The sequence below is a fragment of the Oratosquilla oratoria genome, chromosome 40 (assembly GCF_046742065.1).
Source record: "Oratosquilla oratoria isolate Oo_2021 chromosome 40, ASM4674206v1, whole genome shotgun sequence".
Classification (NCBI taxonomy): Eukaryota; Metazoa; Arthropoda; class Malacostraca; order Stomatopoda; family Squillidae; genus Oratosquilla; species Oratosquilla oratoria.
Genome location: NC_134816.1, coordinates 27116713 through 27139212, shown reverse-complemented (window position 1 = coordinate 27139212; position 22500 = coordinate 27116713). Strand labels below are relative to the sequence as shown.

The 22500-nt window shown below is 38.0% G+C and overlaps 1 protein-coding gene across 1 annotated transcript in view; it reads left to right on the top strand.

The window, feature by feature from the left end:
- Positions 1-22500, top strand: part of LOC143020724 (dopamine receptor 1-like) — a 389347-nt gene that overhangs the window by 58053 nt on the left and 308794 nt on the right. Inside the window, exon 2 of the mRNA XM_076177419.1 lies at positions 2038-4329. Within this exon, the coding sequence (XP_076033534.1) occupies positions 4309-4329 (21 nt within the window). The 5' untranslated portion in view covers positions 2038-4308. The remainder of the gene's footprint in view (positions 1-2037; positions 4330-22500) is intronic.

Below are 22500 nucleotides of genomic sequence, written 5' to 3'. Positions count from 1 at the left end.
AACATGTTTTTCGTTCTGCCTCTGACAGCCATCATGACGTTTCTGCTATAAAGTTGTCCCCAAACTTATAATTACCCAGAAATCAGTTCTTCGGCCTATCTTAGCGATTGTTTTGTAAGGTAGTTGCCTCTATGTTAACGATGTCAAGAAGTCGCCTATTTTACAGCAATATAATGAGTTTATGCTCGTCATTTCCAAGAAAGACAAAAGTGGAAAACGTCTAGACAGCAATTCATAAGAGAGTAAGGCAAACATCTTGATGATATGAGGAAGATGATATTGTTATACAGTCCTCACCTATGTCCAAACAAACACAGTTAATAATGAAATAGGAACTGGTTTACCAACAGTGATTAACGAATGGAATAGACTTAGTAACCATGTAACTGAAATAATTGTTTATTTTTAAGAGATGATTAAATAAATTTATGGATGGGGATGACAGGTGGTAAGGGACACGGTACTGCCTAGTGTAGGCCATATGGTCTCTTGCACTCTCCTCCATTTTCATGTTCTTAAGTCCATTTCTTTCCAGCTTGTGTTGATTCATTCTAAATTAAAGGACCGAACACACTATTGAGCATTGCCCAAAGGGTACTCGTTAAATGCCCGTCACTCGGGCAATTTAGGATTGGATTGCCCGTGCCTGAGCTTCAGCCACATCACCAGACAATGTCTGGCGCCAGGGGGTGTGCTGCCGACCACAGCTAGCTGCCCACCTGTGTTTAGATGTCTCCAACGACCACCCGTGTGTACAACAACAACAACATTGCCTTTGCCCGGTAGATGGGCGATGCCCGCCGGGCAGTGCTCGATCATGTGGATGGGCATTTAGTAGATCTATTCGTTTTCTCTTTCATGCAGACCAACTCTCTGTCTATAGTTTGTTATCATGATTACAGAAGATTTGATTTACCATTGTAAATATTAGTGATGAGATGATGATGATGATGATGATGATATATATATATATATATATATATATATATATATATATATATATATATTGCAGAAGAAATCACTTGAACGCGTGATACTAGTATGCAGACAAACCACTGGGAAAATGAAAGAGATGAGACCGAGCGCTTTCGTCTATTCAGACGAAAATGTCTGAATAGACGAAAGCGCTCGGTCTCATCTCTTTCGTTTTCCCAGTGGTTTGTCTGCATATATATATATATATATATATATATATATATATATATATACACACACACACACATATATATATATATATATATATATATATATATATATATATATGATATAACGATTCCGATGCCAGCCCGATTCCGATACCTGCAATGATAATAATTCATGATTATTTTCAGGTCCTGCAGTTGCTTTGGGAAATAAATGTTTTATGAACGCAGTACCTTTATTAATCATTGGAATTAGTTTAGAGTAGTATCGGAACTCGTATCGTGATCATTGAAATTGTTGGTATCGTCACAGAGCAAAGGAAGACATCCTGTTGCTGAATTGATGTACACTTTGAACTTCTCTCCCACTTGAAATGTTGAGGTTGTGGCAACACGCCACAACTGCTGCAGTGTCCCCTAAGTGTACATATCGTAACTGTACATAATATTGTTAATCTGCATTATATCATTCTGTATACCAATTCCCATCATTACTGTATATTATAAACATCATATCTCATACGAACATCACCATTATATTACTAAATGGATTTGTATATAGTTATATTTGCATACACTTTACAGAGCGTTTGTATATTCATCAAGTATTGTTCATCTCATGACGAACGGTAAGTTATATAGTAAGTCCCATACAGTATTAAAGATTTGGTCGCTCCGTCCTTCAAATGGAAGTGTAACAATCTGTTATGATGAGGTAACCAATCTCATCAAGGTAATACTTTCAGAAGGAATTAAATTGAGAAGAATAAACTATACTTCAGTTCAGGAACTGGAAGTCTGTGCTGCAATGACTATGTACCCTGTGGCTTAGTTTCTGTGTTGGAAGTGGGACGTATGGGACATTATGGTTGATATATTTATTCTCTTTCCTCAGGTGACGTGTGCTATTGGATGCGACGGTTATCCCACCTGGACTCGACCCCAGCATTCTGACGCTGAACATAACACAAGGATGAGTGTCGTATGTTCATTTTGTTAAGTGACTTTTAATAGAAATTACCGCCACAGAGAGTGTAGTTGTATCCAAACATCTTTACTTCTGGAGAACCTGTGAGCTGCTGGCATATTTAAAAAAAATAATGACAGAAGATATAAAACTGTCCGAAAGAAAATGATAATATATTAGTTTTGGATGAATTAAGGAGGTGTTTCCCTATCATCCTTGCTAAAAGTTCAAATCTATTGTTCACATTCACAGTTCTTATAGTTCTAGAGGAAGATCTGAAGTGACCCTAAAATGTTCTTGGAATAAATTATGTGTGGTGGATTGTGAAAAAAAAATATATATTACTGTCATAGTTTGTATTCAAGAGAAAAATAGACGACCGAACACTGTAGAGAACTTTGTGAGCTATAAGTAATTGTTGGAGAGAGAATTACGAGAGCAGCTCACAAAGGAAAAATTTATACAAGCAGGACAATATGACATGGTTTCAAGGCAGTAATCATACTCTCAAGACATTAATCGAATCAAAGAAAAGAGGGAAAACATATGTAAAAACCTAAAGCTGTCGCTGTGTAATGATAAAACAGATTGATCAAAAAGTTACTATGGATAAATGTACTCAGGATATGTTATTTTCGTCTCTGTACAGAAACTCATGAACAGTTTAACTCTGAATGATGAAACAGATCGCTATATAGCAGAACAATGAGATACACTGTAGAACACTGTAGCAGAACCCCGTAGAACAAGAAAAGGTTTGAATTGAAAAAATACGTAATAAAATTCTTCTATAAAAGGCTCACACATTTTTCAACACGCTTCTTACTACCTCTATTTCCGTCCCTACTTCTGTTATAACAGTCGCCGTAATTCTCATCATTACTGCCATCACTGTCATTACACTCTAACGTACTGCCTTCTGAACGTGCCAGTTGGTATCGACACAACAATACTAATCTTACTGCTATTACAACACCGTCATCGGTCACTTTTCTACTCCAGTTTACAACTCTTTCGCTACCTTAATTGGGACAGCGTCTACCAATGTTGTCTTCTTGTCTTAAACGTCTGAAGAATATCTATTTTAGCTTCAAGAAAGTCCAGTGACGGAGCTCGTTTATACCTTCGAGAACTGGGCGTCATTCTGTCGACAAAGAAACCATGGGACGATAGTTTTGGACAAATTGATCTCCTGACAGACACCACCGCCATTTTTATCTAATATAGCTGTCGCCAGTAGATGCGTTCATATGTATGTCTATTGCTCCAAGCACTGCCAGGTCCTCTCACCACAGCCATGCCACCACAGACAGAAAATAGATACTCGTGTGGAGTTTCTGTCGAAGTTCCATCCCCAGCAGCAGAAAGTAGGACTCGCAGTGTAAAGTTTATAAGCTCCTGAAGGGCGTGCAGTGGAAATTCGTGTGGACAAAGTAAATAAAGTAACAGAAAACGGGATGGGATGGGAGGAAGAATGACATTTTGGTACAAAAAAACAGTAACGGGAGGAATTCTCCTTCATATGAAAAGAATAGATGAATGAAGAGAGTGACAAAATAGAATAAGAGAAGAAGAAAAAAGAGGAGGGGGAGGAGGAGGAGGAGAAGGAGCAGGAGGAAGGATTTATTCAGACAAGGAAAAAAGTTTGGAAAAAAAAAATGAGAGGGAACTGCTTTCTGGTGGGGTAGTGTCGGCATCCCCCCTAAGAAACACTTTTGCTTCCATGGAGCAGCCGACATGACTCCACTTGGGTCGTGTGACCAACTGCTGCTCCTGGTTGCTGTAGTTACACCAAAGCCAAAGAAATCGTAGTTTAACCTTTACTGAAGGACAGACTTCAGTGCGAATATTACGTGTCCCGCGGCTTGGTATGTCTTTGACTTTAGCCCACAGTAACATCACCTTTGTTGTTATAAACAATAACAAACAAGAATACCAGTACACCGCCATACTCTCATCTTCCCTGACATGAAGAAAAGGGATTAGTTGCTTCTTATCGTTCAGAAGCTTAGAATACACTTAGCCGAGTTGAGTTAAAAGAAAAAAAGGGAAGATAATACTCATATACTGTATACCAGAGCTCGTCACTGATATAATCGTCGTTACGAAGAGGAAAAGGGTCGTTAATTGCTGCAGACCCTATCGCCACTTGATCCCTTGCGAGTTGGCTCTTGTGGTGTGGGCCTTCATCGACGAAACATGGTACTACATGTGAATCAGGTTAGTCAAACGAGGAATACCGTTTTCATTTTCAAGTGTGACTTCTATAATGCTTTCTGTAGTTTATAGTCAATGTTCTTATGCTTTGTTATATCAACTTTTTGTCCATGTCGTAGTTTATGATGAATATTGTGTACTGGGATGATTTTTGATATCGTTAGGTTAGTCAAACGAGGAATACTGTTTTCATTTTCAAGTGTGACTTTTATAATGCTTTCTGTAGTTTATAGTCAATGTTTTTTATGCTTTGTTATATCAACTTTTTGTCCATGTCGTAGTTTATGATGAATATTGTGTACTGGGATGATTTTTGATATCGTTTACCCTTTGGGTGTGAGGAGTTTGTTGACCTGAATTCAAATGCAAAACTATTTCAACTTTTCACTACATCCACGAAAAGCACACCATTTGACGCGTCTTGGCGAGTTGATTGTGATGATAATTCTATATTTTTTTTTAAATTGAAAAAGAGGCTCAATACATGGCGACAACATACAAAATTTACGTTTTAGCAAATAACAAATAGATAGATGAATAATAAATAGATAGAAAATAAATAAAAGTAAATAAATAACTAGTGGAATTAATTAAATGTACTGTGATAGAATTTTATTGCCAATTTTCTGAATGCAAATTAACATCTATCAAAAAAGTGCTTTATGAAAGTATACTAAAATCACTCCATTATAACTCAAATATGTGCTACGCGTCTTAATGAGCAATTTGATAATGATGATAATAATGATAATAATAATAGTAATGTTAACAATAGTAATATTGATAATGATAGTTATACTAATAATAATCAAACTCAAAACTCGACTTTAATCATTTCAACATCCAGACATTGCATCAGTTTTGGGGCTGTACTATTGTAACCTGTAATTTTTTTGATAAAACCAACATAAATCAAGATTTATTATGTATATATAAGTCAAGATTTGCCTTTTTTTCTCGCGAATGTTAAAAAAAAATCTACCGATTGCCACTGTTTACTGTATGCGTGACCTCGCTTTTGTATAATGTATGATAATTCTACAGCCTGTCTGTTGCTGGTGCAGTGGTTAAGCAGCAACTTGTCAACTCGAAAGTATGCAATTCGAACCCTGTGTAGCGTTTGACTTTGATTTTTTAATTTTATTTTATTTCATTAATGTCTTCGTCTATGTAGTTGATTGTTTGTATATTTATTTTTGACCTGTTTTTTTTTGTTTATTTCTCTCGCAAGGAAATTTTCACACGTGGTACTTTTTGAGATTATAATTCAAGAACTTTGGCTCAATAATGGAAAACTTGGGGCCCTTAGTGTAGACACACACACACACACACACACACACACACACACACACACACACACACACACACACACACACACACACACACACACAACTCGCATCTCTTGAATGTGTGTTCATTATTCATGCGGAGAGAACAAGCACATGTATCTATATTTTAGCCACACAAAACACGTTATGTGGGTGCAAAGGCTCTGAGGGCGTACTGTACACACACACACACACACACACACACACACACACACACACACACACACACACACACACACATATATATATATATATAAAATGTGTGTGTGTGCATATACAGTATATGTATTATATGTATATATACATGCTGAATTTCCTGGTGCATATTTTGTTTTGTAATGGTGATCTTATCTATTTTTATTTAGTTTATATCCTATCTATCTATCTATCTATCTGTCTATATATATATATATATATATATATATATATATATATATATATATATATATGTATAATTATGTATACAAACTAAACAAACATATATATTGAGTAGATGGACAAGCCTCTATCGCCAGGATATTACAAAAAAAAAAAAAAAGAAAGTTGGGGGCACAGACTATATATAGGACGGCCGATGATGTAAAGGTAAAGGGGAATTAAGGCTGATCAGTAGTATTTCACTGAGACCAGAAACTCTGCTGTTCATTACATGCACTGCAATTAATGATACCGAGAACAACAAATTGGCACTAATGAGGCGATTTTATTGAATGAGAGGCTGAGTCACAAAATGTAGCCCAACCAATACAGGGGCTGGACCTCTAGCTCTGTCTGTGTTATGTTCGTTAAGCTGGTCAACTAATGGTGTGCTTGTAAAGAAATGAAACCGAAAAGTCACAGTAAATTGTTGTCGGACGAAGAGATCGGTTCGTGTCGTCGTTTGGTTTGATGTTCAGGTATTTTCCAACGATGCGCGTTTTCGTATTTTTACGGGGTATCAATACCGCGTTTTGTTTTTCCCCATTTAAACATAATTTTATTTTGATATGATGTCTAGGTATTTACCAATATTTCTTGGTCTCTTATTCTCACGGGGTATCAATACCACACTTTCTTTTCGCTTATTTTTACGGGGTATCAATACCGCGTTATTTTTTCCATGTAAACACAATATTATTTTGATACGATGTCCAAGTATTTTCCAACGATGCTTGTTCTCTTATTCTTACGGGGTACCAATACCACATTTTCTTTTCACCAGCTAACACACTATATTTTTGCAATCAGTTGATGAAGAATGTGTAAGTAACGATAGGATAATAATAGAAAAAATCCTCATGAGGATATTTGTGATAAAAACTAATTTACGAAATTGAAGAAAGACAACGAGTGAAAGCTCTTTTATTCTTGCAGAAGATTAAACGTGGTGGCACACTTGGCTAGCATGCTACTTGCTTTTGCTAACGACTTCGGTTACGATATTCTAGACTTCCGTAAGATCATCTCAACAATGTTTCGTCTAATATTCGTATTTTAGGTTTAATTTCTTGTAGTTCGTCATTCAGATTCTCACTGTTATGACGTCAGCAAGAGTAATTTGACATTTGGAAATTTGAAAACCAAAAAATCGTAACCGAAGTCGTTTCTACTCAAACGAGATAGCAAAAGCAAATAACATGCTATTGAGAAATGCTTAGTGTGCCGTCAGCTTAAGTGAATCAGTTTTATTCACAGCCATATACAGCACAGAAATAAAAGAGAAAATCTGGGGATAATACTAAAAAAAAAAAAAAAAAAAACACTTTTTGTTTTCCGGCTCGGACGTAATTCTGATGAAAAGCTTTGTAAACAAACCACACACACTAACAGCTGCTCTCACTGCATATACAAAGTTGACAAAGCTGTCAGAGGTTAAGTTGGTTACCTAACAGTATTTCCTTAATTTTGCTTAGTACGCGTGTACTGTATTTACGTAAAATTCGTTCACATTTAACGCACGGTGTTGCATGTTTTGAATGTATGTTGTACGCATTTCATTTGTTTGAGTGGACTGCATCGTGGCTATGGGAATTAAGCCACATTTGCTGCTTTGTGTGTAATATTCCATTTATGTATAGAACACATTCCCGTTTTCTACTAAACCCATTTTCTATCATTCAAGAAATTTTTGATGAAACATTTTTTTCCTCAAAATACATTTTTTTTTTTTTCAAATTAAAGGTGCGTTTTAAGTAGAGGTACGTTTTAAACGTCAGCAAATATGGAGAATATATTTACATGTAACATTTGTGGCCGCATCTGCAAGTCCAGAATTGGACTAATTAGCCATCAAAAAGTCCACTGACCATAATTAGCCACCAACTGAATTTGAACGAAATCACCAAAACATCGATACATCTCTACTTATCCACCACCAATCAAAGAATGAGGTCATCGTCGTCTGCGACGGGCTTCTATAAGCATTTACATGTAGAGATATAAGTACATCCCGTTTGTGATACTGAGTGCATAAGTTGTATGCATTTAGTATTTTAGAGGCTAGCTATATCCCAACGAACCTGTCACATAATTCTGATTGATGTATTTACTTATTTATCTGTTTTATGATTGACGGCATTCTTTTGGCTCAAAGAGAATGTTATTAAATTTTACTTAATACTACCTCATTTCTACTACCCTCCCTAAATCTCCTTTACCAATTATGACTCCACTTCTTCGGTGTGATAAAAATTCTAAGAATAGAAACACTGGTCATAGCCAACTGGATACTAATATACAGTATGTGTGCCTTTTGCTTATCTGTTAGATCACACATATCCATTCCACTAGATCCATCTGTTCTTGTGAAAATGATGGAATATTGTCTTATCCACTCAATAGACACGTTGTATACCTGAAGCCGGGTATTGTTGCATTTCCACGTATCGTAATCATCTTTGCGTACCACCTAGTGGTACGATACGGTGCAACAGGGTATTGTACCCACTTGTTCCGTATCGGCCTGATGTATACGGATACGCAACAAGTGGGTACAATATTCTGTTGCACCGTTTCGTATCACTAGACGGTACGCAAAGATGATACGATACGTGGAAATGCAACAACTGTGGACCCGGCTTTGGATGAGGTCTATACTATCTGTATATCGAGAGCCTTTTACCCTCTATGAGAGATGTACCTTGGGGTTCGACGAGCAACTGGAGGTCTGAAGATCCACAAATCTACAAAATCCATAAAAGGATCTGGTTATGCCCTTGTTGAGATGTTGAAATATGAAAGTGACATCATCCTCAGGTACCTGTGACAGTTCATCCGATGCTGTTGAGTTCGGAGGTGTCTTGCAACAAGTGGCAACATTGTAACCATCCACAAGAAAAAGGGTTACATATTGATCTGCAATAATAGCTGAGGGATCACCCTACTGTCGATTGTCAGCAAAGTTCTTGGTCACTGCTCTGTCTGCTCAGCAACATTGCAGAGAACATTTCCGGACTCAGTGTTGGATGCACCTCGACCACCCCACTATTGATATAATCTTTGCTGTCCGCCAACTGCAAACGTGCAGAAAACGACACAAAAAGATGTGCATTACCTTTGTTGATTTCATCAAAGTATTTGACGCCATAAATCGCCCACTACTTTGGCACTTCCTGGCAAAATTTGGTCACCCCTACCTTGGATTTTCACTTTGCTCTCTGGTGTACATGAATTGAACATTGTTGTCATGGGAAAGGGAAAAATTTATTCTTTTGTGGCAACATGTGTTCTTGTGGTGTAATCGTAAGATGCTGTAATGATTATAATTTATTTCATATTATTTGTTTTTGTTTTATCATTTGTCCGTTTGATTTTCATTTATTATTAGTTATATGTCAATTTATTATTATTTACTATTTACCTGTTTGTTTATTATTTAACTATACCTATGCATTTATCTATGTATTTTATTTGTTATTTACATTATTATAGGTTTTTATTTATTATTATTTTTTTTTCGCATCCGACCTAGATATGGACCAAAAGGTCTCCTGTCGGCATACTCCGCCTTTGTAATCCTTTGGTCTCGCGTTCGCTTAGTTTTGGGTTCGAATCCCGCACTCCTCTCCGATCCCCAATAGTGACTGTTACTTTCTCCCAACAGTCCAAGCGCGAAGGGCAAGGGTGACGGATTTGGCCGTAACTACTCAGTGCCTCCTGGCGTAAGCTCCTCACTTTTGTAGTAAAAGTTGGGGTTAAGCATGTCTGTTCATTAGCTTCCATCACTTTCAATCTAACGCAGACGAAACTCAGCTATTTTACAACAACAACATTATAAATGAAATTTGAGTCTCCATCAACTTCAAACTAGATGAGGACTTATTCAACCAGGCTAGACTACGTTCTAGAGCAATTATCTCTGCTACCTCTGTCGTTGAACAGCTTTATCCTTTATCCTGGTTGAATAAGTTTGTAAGCCAAACGGAGCAAGGGGTCCAACACAGCTTTGATTCTATTAGTGAATCATATGCATTGTTCTGGTTAATAAATTGTCAAAACTGAAGTCTTTATACAGCGAACTGACCATGGCGAGGTCATGGCTCCACTGTTAACCGTTGACGAAGACAGGATAGCCCACCAGTTCAACCACCGGTGAGGTTATCCGACTCGTTGCTTTACCCTTGGCGGTTTTAGAAAGACTATCTCGTCGTGTTTTTCAATCCTACACTCTGATCCTCACCACCAAACATTGAGTGTACAAATATTTCTCATGTTATGGTATGCTGTTTTCATACTGCTGTACGGATGGGTCGTAGGTTCGTCACAGGTAACAAAATAAGAAACTGGAGGGATTTTACATTCATTACTGCAGTGAATATTGGGGATACATTGATGTGGCCGAGTTCTTCCTGATGCTTGATCACTATAATCAGGCATTGCATGAATGTGACATGTCTCATAGAAGTCCAACTAGAACGCTCATGTCACCCGTCAGACTGTGTAGACTCCCATGCACGGTGTTATACGGAGAGCTGGCAGTGGGACGGTGGAATGTGGGTGAGCAGAAGAAAAAAATCAAGATAGCATCAGATTTTTGCGTGATGAAACAGCATATGAACCAGAGCACACTTGGGACTGATGCATCCAACAGGTTGCAGTAGTGCGTTGTATTGCAAAGGAAAGCGTAGCATTTCTTCAGCGAGTGGAACATTGTTGTCACAACTCATGGAGACAGTCAACTCTCCGTCACCAATGTCGATTCTGGTCGCCCCTGGTATCACTGTCCGTGTTGCCCACAGGTAGCTCTCTGTAACCCACTGTCGCCTTTCTTGCCACTGTTAGTCATGACAACGCTGTAGTCACTAATCGCCCTTGTGATCCTCACTTATAGATATGGCAAGTCACTTCTTTTAGTTATAATCTTCTGTCCAGGAAAATGAAAGTGAAGGAGCTATCTTCTGTATCTTTCTTCCGTTAATTCTTATACAGCGTGCTCCCCTTGAGGTTCTCTCACGAAATCCCCAGAGAGCACGTATGTAAGATCCTACGTGAGCTTTGCAGTGACGTAGTGATTTTTTTTAGTCCAATAATCTTTAACTTTATATTTAAGATCCTCTCCTTATAATCGTCAACCGACTTTTCTCCTCCTCCACCCTTTCACCAATCAGATTTGTTGCTATAGGGAAATATTGATTACTTTGAATAATCTCGAGTAACTGCATAATTCTCACTTAGGTTACAAAGGAATGTCGTGTCAGCAATAGGCTCGAGTTCCCGATTATTGTTTATAAACAGGACGGGAAGCGGACTCAGGCAGTTCGCTCAGCTATATTGTTTAATAAACACCTAATCCATTAAATGTAACACCCATATACCCCTCTCTCTACCCACTTTTCTACCAGCCTCTTACAAGACTCATGGGCCACACACCTGTGACATCTATAGAAGAGGCTGTTCCTCTTTTGCTGGAATACTTAGCCACTAGAGAACCCATATATGGCGTTGATCATACTTATTCCTATTTCACAATTTTGCATTTTCTGCATTCAACTTAATTGTCCACATTAGGTCCCAATCATAAGTCTTGCCCAGATGTCTGTGTAGCAAATTGTATTCTTCTTTATTTTCAGCCCTTTTCATGATATTGGGTTTGCGAATAGGTCGATGTAATTTTTTTCCTTTCATCACGTCGTTGGCGTATTTAAGAGCACAGATGCCAACGCTGAATCCTGTGGGACTCCACAGATCACGCCTCACCAGTCCGGCTAATCATCCTTCACAACTTTTCTCGTGAGTCTTTACGAAGATCCTTCACCTGTTCGAGAAGCCACCTTGAGAGTCCTATGTATTTCACTTTCTCCGTTGATCTTCAGTTACGTACTATATCAAAAGCTTTCTCCAGATCCAAATGCATAGTTTATCCACCTGCCTCTCTCCCGCAGCATATTAACCACTCTTGAGTAAAAATTCCACAGATCTGATACATATTTTTCTTCTTGAAACCGAGCTGTTTATCTGTCAAGAACTTCGTCTACTCCAAACTTGTCGTCCATCTGTCTTTTACAATTCTTTCACACAACTTGATTGTCGCTTTGGTCAGAGGCTCCTCCCTATTTGGAACCACATTTGCCTTTTTCTGGTCTTAGGGAGCTTTGATGACTTCACTACCCCATCACATCTGAAGTTTATTTTTTTTTTTCAGTAACTAGCGCTTCTATCCTTGGGGGTAAAATCTCACCGACAGTGTGGAGTCGTAGAGATGATAAAGGAGAATTTTACAACAGGTAGTAAAATGGAAGGATAGTAGAAGTTAAAAGCGATTTTTTTTTTTTTTTTTTTTTTTTTTTTTTTAAGATTAGTCTTTAATCATAAAAGATGTGACTTATCTTATAATATTGACTGCATAAAGAATAAAGTCAGAACCTGACGAAAACACCCGGAACGGTTAACTAATTCTTTAGATGTGTGTATGCATAAATGCAGAAGACCATTCCAAACAGGAGACCGTCGTGAAAAAAAGAGCTCAAGTTAGATTAGATTAAGGATTTCTCCATATATGAAGGAATGTGAGTGAGTTGGAAGAATTAGATTAACCGTGTCTAAGGAACCTAATGAGATGCACAAGGGGACTTTTGTTATGTGGTAGAAAACTGTGAATTCTGTTGTCGACGTAAATGTAAGTGAATAGTTTCAGGTTCCTCCTTCGAGTGGGGTGGAAGAATAAGATTAACGATGCGGAAACTAATGAGAAGGACAAGGGGGATCATTGTTATGTGGTAGTTAACCGTGAATTCTCCCGTAGATGTAAGCGAATGGTAATAGGCTCCTCTTAACAACTGAGAAAAGTGCGGAAAGACAATCGCCAGGTCGTACTCTTAAAAAATTTGAGATGACAACAATTTCTCATCTATCAACTTTGGGTTATTAATAGGTTAATAGTATTTTCGCATTTCAATAAGTTCGTTTTAATTTATTTAAGGAATACTCTGTTGTTCTGCTGACTCAGTTTCCTCTACATCGTACCAAATGAACAGGAAGTAGAGGAGGGAAATTATACCTAATTATGGTAATGATGACTCCATTTGTCTTACTTTCCAATAACGCACTACAACAGAAATACTTCTTCCCTAGCACACATGTGCTATAGCATTTCTCACGTGTCTTGCACCTCTAGTTCTCCTTTCATATAATTGTAATATACAAGATAAGGCGTATTCTCGTGGTGTCCCGTCTCTGTTTAAACTTGACTTGAAATTCAATGAATTATTTATGTTTATTTGTTTATTTATTAGTTTGTTTATTTAGTTATGTATGTGTTTATATATTTATCTTAATTTGTCAATTCATTTGTTTGCTTATTTCTTAATTAACTGTTTAATTCGTTTATTTGTTTATTAATTTATCTGTTACCTATATATGTATTTATGTATTTATCTATTAATTTTGAGAACGAGAGATATAGAGAGAGAGCGAGAGAGAGAGAGAGAGAGAGAGAGAGAGAGAGAGAGAGAGAGAGAGAGAGAGAGAGAGAGAGAGAGAGAGAGAGAGAACAACATGGTAAAATGGTAGTGCGCGCATTTGGCGCGTGGGTTAGAATCCCGACCACGACGCAGAGGTTAAGAAGGACATTCACTCTGAGTAATGACCTCCGTGGGCAATCCCTCCCGTGAGGCACCGTCCCCGGACCCCGGCCAAGGGTGGTCGTGACGCAAATGCGAATCAATCATCTTTCTTTTTGAGCGGGGGACCATAAAACTGCAGCATGGCAAATTAGGGCTTTTTGATGGGTTATTCATCACCTCTTCTCACCCATGTTCTTGTGGAAGGCCACTACTATTTTTGTCAAGCAAATTATGTCTCTTCATGATATGTTTTCCAAAACGTGTCACAGGAGATATAGAAAAAATATATAATATTTCTCATTAGTAGGACCTTTTTTCCTTTGTTTTTGTAATTTATTTATGTATTTATTTATTTATTTCCTAATTCAGAGTCTAGGGATTATTTATTCGTTCTTGTGTGTGTGTGTGTGTGTGTGTGTGTGTGTGTGTGTGTGTGTGTGTGTGATTCACCATGGCCTTGGGTCACGTGCTGGACTCGTGATCGACAGTTATTAACCTCCCGGAAGAGATCTCAGAGCTCGTATGACCGATCTATGGGTAATGCTGTGACCTAACACGCACACACACACCCAGCTCCCCGCCCATGAGAGTTGGAGTAACACCCCGCAGCGCAGCGATACTGAAATTATTTCAGCCCTGGGCGGGAGTCGAACCTGGATCGCCGTAGTGGCAGGCGAGATCTCTAACCACAGCGCCACGAGGTAGGTGTGTGTGTGTGTGTGTGTGTGTGTGTGTGTGTGTGTGTGTGTGTGTGTGTGTGTGTTCACTTGGTCTTTGGATCACGTGTTGGACTCGTGATCGACAGCTATTTCCCTCCCGGAAGAGAGCTCAGAGCTCGTATGACCGATCTATGGGTAATGCTATGACCTTACACGCACCCACCCCCAACTCCCCGCCCATGAGAATTGGAGTAACGACTCGAAGCACAGCGATACTGAAATAATTTCAGCCCTGGGCAGGATTCGAACTAGGTACCGCTGGCACCACCCTAACAACAGTCTGGTTCTCTACCAACCGCGCCACCGAGTCGTGTGTGTGTGTGTGTGTGTGTGTGTGTGTGTGTGTGTGTGTGTGTGTGTGTGTGTGTGTGTGTGTGTGTGTGTGTGTGTGTGTGTGTGTGTGTGTGTGTGTGTGTGTGTGTGTGCGCGCGCGCGCTTTCACACTTGTAGGCTTTCATGGAAGAAGGGCGGAGACGAGAAAACAAACAAAAGCATAACGAAAATATTTGTAACGAATAAACACAGGAGCATTCTTGTGGAGATATGATTTGCTATAATGACAACTGGCACTTTAATGGATACACAATGGTGGTTTAAGAAAACCAAAGAAAGAGAGAGAGAGAGAGAGAGAGAGAGAGAGAGAGAGAGAGAGAGAGAGAGAGAGAGAGAGAGAGAGAGGGTAAGAGAGAGAGAGGGTGAAGGGGCACTTAGCTCGCGAGACAGCCGCCCTATTTCAAGATTGCCAAGCCCTGACATCAGAGTTGGACAAACATATGACTGCTTAATGCAACCAGTATGCGTAAATGTAAGTCATTCATCTCGTCTTATTATGTGTGCAAGTTTGCACCAAGCAAGTGCTAATGGATGTAGACTGAGTATTGAGTGTTAGTGTTAACTGTAGAATATATTTGTTTTACACCAATCGATGGAGTTCTGGATGTTTATGTTCGTATATCTCGTGACTATGCTATTGGTAGATTAGACTTAATGAAATACCTATTAAGGAAGTATTATTTAGTCTAACAATTAGTGCAATTGCATTTGTTGGAATGTGTTTTTGTATTACACAAGAACAATGTTTACTTGGAGATCATCTGTTGAAGTAAAATGGGAGATGCAGTTAAGTGAAAGAATCTAAGTTAAATTCACAAAGTAAAATGCGTCAGTAGATCCATCAACTAAATAATCTAAAACTATTTTTGCAAATATCATCGTCACCATTCAGATTAATAGTATTGATGGACATGATGGGAGATGCAATTGAGGGAATCTAAATTAAATCTACAAAGTAAAATGCATGAGTAGATCTATGAACTAAATACTCTAAAACTATTTTGGCAATATTGTCGTCACCAAACAGATTAATAATCTTGACGGACATGATGTGAGATGCAATTGAGGGAATCTAAATTAAATTCACAAAGTAAAATGCATGAGTAGATCTATGAACTAAATACTCTAAAACTATTTTGGCAATATTGTCGTCACCGAAAAGATTAATAATCTTGACGGACATGTCTACCCTGTGGCCACCCTGACGGTTCCTTGCCTTGCCCACCAATAACGTGTATCGTGAAGAGAAGTGTAAACACGAACGAATAAACTGCCAGTCATCATCCTTAATACTTCGTGCACGCATGATAGTTTCATATATACAACGGTCTCAAGTTGCGTAGGACAAATAAGGCACAAGGATGTGTGAATACATTGAAACTACCCAACATGAGTTGAGAAATCTGCAAGTTTATGATGATGTTCCTTGTTGATACAAGTTAGTTTCTGGTTCAAAGTTTAATAGAAATTAAGCATATGTATGAGGATGGTTTGTGTCCAATCTGGCTCTGTGGACGGAGCTCTTGGGGTAAATGCCACGTAGGTCGTAAATCCGTAGGTCGCCAATTTGCTGATTTCAATTCGATGTCTTGTAAAAAAAAAAAAAAATCATTTACATGTCGAATTTGAGTGACGAATATACACATCATAAACAAAAGTGGAGCACAGTGGGAGACCAATCAGAGGATCATAACACAATGGAAGCTTAGTCAGACGATCATCTGATCCAGATGACGATGAAGAAAGAAGATCGGAGTAGGAAGCGACCGCATTTCGTTTAAGGATTCGCGTAGGTAGATTAAAGTTTCTATATTACCTGCTGTCGTTTCAGCTGTTTATTTATTTCACTCATCATATATAGGATTGATGTTTTATCTTTTCTCCTTAGATTTAGGATATAATAGTTTTCTTCGGATATGTAGATTAGCCTTCTTTGATGTAATCCATCCCACAGAAAGTAAAAATATAAATGAAATAATGCACAAGATGCCCTTAAGCATAAGAACATGTAAATGGAGGATACTGGAAGAGACCTTAAGGCCTACACTAGGGAGTTCCATGTCCCTTACCACCTGTCATCCCTATCAATCATTTGGATCTAATCTCCTCTTAAAACAATCAATTGTCTCAGCGCTCGTTACCAAGTCTATTTCATTCGTTAACCACTATGTTGGCAAGCCATTTCTTGTTTATTTCCTTCTTAATGGGAAGAGGACCTCAGTTATTCACTTGAGAAGGTCTGCACAATATGAGGAAGTGAAGAAAGGGAAAGATGAACCTAAGGGAGGTTATACTATAAGGAGAGTAACGTATCACTCGCATCGGTTTCGACTTACGTTGACGTAAGTCGAGGTAGGTCGATTGTTTTATTACTTTTACCCAGTTCATAAAAACTCATATTTACTTGAGAGGGTTTGTACAATATGAGAAAGTGAAGAAAGGTAAAGACGAACTTCGGGGAGGTTTCGACTTACGTTGACGTAAGTCGAGGAAGATCGATTGGTGTACTACTCTTACCCAGTTCATAAAAAAAAACTCATATTTACTTGAGAGGGTTTGTACAATATAAGAAAGTGAAGAAAGGGAAAGACGAACTTCGGGGAGGTTTCGACTTACGTTGACGTAAGTCGAGGTAGATCGATTGGTTTATTACTTTTACCCAGTTCATAAGAACTTCCCAACATCCCCCTGGGTTTCCCTTTCTTCGTCTCTCAATTATCCAGATTTGCAGAACAAGAGCAATAACCTCTCCCCTACTCAGGGATCACATGGAGATAGTTTGACATACTTTGACAGCAGGTTGAATAGTGTGGATAGTGCCAATGGAATAAAAATAGGATCCTCTTTTGAGACCGAGGAAGGGGAGGGGCTGAAAGGATCAGTGGAATAGCCAGGTAAGAAAGAGAGAGGGAGAGGGAGAGAGAGAGTGGGTAGGGGAGGGAGAGAGTTGTCGTGCCACAAACTCAATAGTTGGTCGAACTGACATTGTTGGAATGGTCGCCTCCTCTATTGCTTCGTGTCCTGACTGCTTGCTCCGTTGGTTGGGTCGTTTGTCTGACGCGGACCGGGACGTGTATATCGACCGAAACACACTGACCTGCCAAGCTACCTCTGACCTGTTGTGCAGGTTTTGGTAAAAAAAAATATAAGCTCAGTGTTACATAGATTATAAAGGATCCGGTCGTAATTATCAAATGAAATGTATTGTGTCAATTACCAATGTTATAGAGGATTTTGCTTACTTAGAAGGGATTTGATAGCAATTATTTTCGGCGTTATATTTGATATACTAACAGTTATGCTGATCAAGCTTACTTTTACAAACCCTCCCCGCTAAATAAAAAGATAAACGATGGTTAGGAAGATAGAAAAACAAAGAATGAAATATTTCCATTCTTGGGAATGTGTGGATGTTGTCATGTAAAGTGAAGATGGATTCAGGTAGAAACGAAACAACAACGGTGGCAAGGAAGATGGAAATGCAAATGAAAGCAAAACATTTCTTTTACAGAAATGTGTGTTTATTTGCGAATCGTGTAAAGTCAAGATGGAATCGAACAAAAAACAAAACAACAACGACGATAAGGAAATGGAAATGAAAACAGAACACTTTTTTTTTTTTTAGATGCGTGATCGCTGACATCATGAAGATCAAATACGAAACTAGACAAAAAGCAAATCAACAACGACGGTAAGAAAGATAAAAATGCAAATGGAATCAGAATATTTTTAATGTGGAAATGTGTGATTGTTGATGTCAGGTGATGAAGTAAAAGGGGCATGGAATCGAACAAAGGTGTGGTGACGACTGCAACTCGTGACAAGACTGAGACGCGTTCCAACCACAGATAAAACCTCAAAACACGAAACTGGAGTTCAGGTTCATTCATATGCAGTTGTTGATGGTATGTAATTACATTCAGTTATATTCAATTGGTCTCTAGTCGTCATTTTTATACCCAGAGTATATATTGTATTAGGTGGACAAACGATAACATAACCATATTTTGTAATCTTTGAGAAAATAGTAAGATAATCTGGATATTGAAACGAAAGAAAACAAATGACGTACGATTATTCTTGGCATCATCCTATCGACATCGGCGACTCGAGTCTATTATTAGAATGCACTTTCAACGACTGAATAAGAATGATAATGTAATAATAATGATAATAATGATGATGATAATGATGAGGATGATAATGAGGATTATAATGATAATGATGAAGATGATAATAATGAGGATGATAATATTGATAATAATGATGAGGATAATAATGATAATGATGATGAGGATGATAATGATAATGAGGATAATGATGAAGATAATAATGATGAGAATGATAATGATGAGGATGACGAGGATGATGATAATGATGATGATGAGGAGGAGGATGGGGAGGATGAGGATGATAAATAATAATTGTAACTTTTTGAGCTGATGAAGTTATTCTTGGATATCTTTGTCTTAAGATAAAAAATCAAGGACAAAGCAGTTGTAAAATACATAAATCTAAGAGATACGATTACAAATGAATACGTTTGCAGATTTAAGACTTTACTGCAAATGATGCTACACAGAACTATAAATACAAATAATATGTTTGCTAATTTTTTATATGAGTGAAAAGTCACTCAGTTCCAATAATTTTATTTTTCATAAACATTAAGAAAATCATTTAAAGATTGCTTTACTGTCTTTTTAATATTATTGTTTGAAATAAACCTGTCAGCTAGGTTGTAATTCTATCCATTCATTGTTATACAAATGGTGTAATGATATGTGTGTATGTATATGTATATATATATGTATATATATGTGTATGTGTATATGTATGTGTATATGTATATGTATGTGTACTGTATATGTATGTGTATGCATATGTATGTGTATTTGTATTTGTACATGTATGTGTATTTGTATTTGTACATGTATATGTATATATGTGTATACATATATATATATATATATATATATATATATATATATATATATAATATTGTGTGTATGTTTGTACGTATGTATAATATGTATCTGTTGGGAAATAGTGTTTCTTAATCATCTTTAAACAGCTTTTGTCATCTTTATGCCCTTTAGATATTCTCCCCCCCCCCACACACACAAAGAAGACTTCTTTGTTGGTTATATCTACTCCCTCCATAGACTGGAAGATAGTTATGATGTCATCACCTTCTCACCTTTCTTCTAATATTGGTAGTTCCAGCTTGTCTAGTTTCTATTCGCAGGCTTTGTCTATAAGGCTGGGAACCTCTTTGGTTGCTGCTCTATTTATTTTCTATATTATTTTATATAGCTTTATGTGTGTGTGTGTGTGTGTGTGTGTGTGTGTGTGTGTGTGTGTGTGTGTGTGTGTGTGTGTGTGTGTGTGTGTATGTGTGTGTGTGTTTACCTAGTTGTATTTACCTAGTTGTATTTTGCGGGAGAAGAGCTATGCTCGTAGGGTCCCGCAGTTGTATCTTTCCGCATCCAGTTGTTTCTTAGTCAAAGTGTGTGATTGTGTGTGTGTGTGTGTGTGTGTGTGTGTGTGTGTGTGTGTGTGTGTGTGTGTGTGTGTGTGTGTGTGTGTGTAAACCATATCATTTAATCATACCTCAATATGGAATGAATCAGATCTTCAATTATTGTGATTTTATCTATTTATTTATCTATTAATTTATTCATTTATCTACTAATCAATTAATTTATTTACTTATTCATATATCTATTTTTGTTTTTGTTAGATTTCATTGACTAGACATGGTATTGAGTATGCTGGCTGTCAGCAGATTTACCGTGCTGGCATCCCCATAGCTGAAGAAACCCAACCCTCCAATATGGGTGTGTGTATTTTGGGACTAAATTCGTATTCAGCGTTTTCTACAGTGTCAAGAAATTTATGTCCCTCTCATAAATAGACTAGACTTCACCATTCAACGTGCAAGATTCAGCCTTTATGGCAGTTTATGGCACCTCTACAATTTATGGTTGCCGTGGTTGTAAGTCATCTTTGTTCTCGAGAACTGGCTCTTCGTCGTCTTAAATATTCTCACTCGAGTCAGACATACTCTCTTCGAACGAGAGGTTACTTTATCGGCCGCAACTTTTTTTTTATATTCTGGGTGAGTGGGTTGATTAATTCTCGATAATTTGATAACAATCGATAGACCAAAGGCTTCCTCTTCCTTATTAGGAAAGTAGCCAAGTCGATGGCACGCACCTACTCCGACCCGGTAAACTCCAATCCTCTTCCCTTTCCTTTCTCTCGTCATAGATCCTCTTGGATGACAGGTTATCCAAGTCTCCTATCCACTGCTTGGGTCAGAAGTTATGTAGCAAGACATTACATACTTTTTTGGCCACAAATTACCGTTCTCGGTGAGTGGGTTGATTAATTGTGGATAACTTGATCTCGCTTAGTAATAACCTTGTACGCAGGTTCCATAACATGCCAATTCCACAAGCTCCGCGAACAGCAGCAAGGGCACTCCGCGTGTCTCCCTCATTCCAGTCGTGATATTGAATTACTTCATCTACTCTCTAATTACCTCCCTCACGTCAAGGCGCTCTCCCTCCTCTCACTCTCAGAGTCTCACGTCGTCTCTCTTCCCCCCATCTCACGCTGGGTTGGGACTATTAGGGCAAGAGGTGATTGGAAGTGATAGGTAGGGGGAAAAGAATTTTGCTCAAACGTTTTGTAATGGAACATGAAAAAGTATTATCGTTCCTGTAATTGATTAGATTATGCATTAAAAGAATTTCTCGGGAGAGGATTCAGATATATGATACAGGCTTTCAGGAGACTGTGGTGCCTTGGAGGTCTATTATTGCAACGAAAAATATAAAAATTATAATGAATAGGTAATTGGCAATTGGCCAACATCAATATGACATACATCCTGTATAGAGATTGTCACAATTCGCGTCTGAATATCGTCACCGCATCAGGAAGGATAGATGATATAAGAACAGAAGAACATAAGAACAGCGGAAACTGTGAGAGACCATAAGGCCTACACTAGGCAGTTCCATGTCCCTCACCATCTGTCATTTTTATCCATAAAGTTATCTAGCCTTTTAAAATAACAAATTGTTTCATAAGGATATAATGGATGAGACTTTAAGAGACCATAAATCCCACACTAAGCAGTTCCGTATCCCTTACCACCTGTCATTTCTGTCTATAAATTTACTTAATATTCTCTTAAAATAACCAATATTTTCAGCACTCACCATAGTTACTAAGTCTATTCAATTCGTTAATTCACTTTGCTGTTAAACCAGTAATTGCCTTTGAGGGAGAGTAAAAGATGAAAGGAAAATAACAACAAAGTAATAGAAGATGCTAGAACGTAGACATAGGCGAATCTAGACATAGAGAAAGGAAAAAACTGTGGAACATAAAGTGGATTCAAACCACCACTGGTCGTATGGTGGTGTATGTGGATCAGTATTCGAGTTTGATCAAACGGGAGGATGCAACAGTGATGCCTGAGGGACTCCACAAAACCAACGAAGACACCCAAGGGACGGAGGAGGAAAAAATGTAATTAATTTGGCCAATAACAGAATGGTTAACAAACGGAATAGACTTAGTCACCATGTAGTGAGCGCTAAAACTATTGGTTGTTTTTAGCAGAAGGTTAGACAAGTTTCTGGATGGGGATGATAGGTGGTAATAGACATGGAACTGCCTAGTGTAGGCCTTAGGGTCTCTTGCACTCTCCTCCATTCTTAAGTTATTATGTCCTTATGT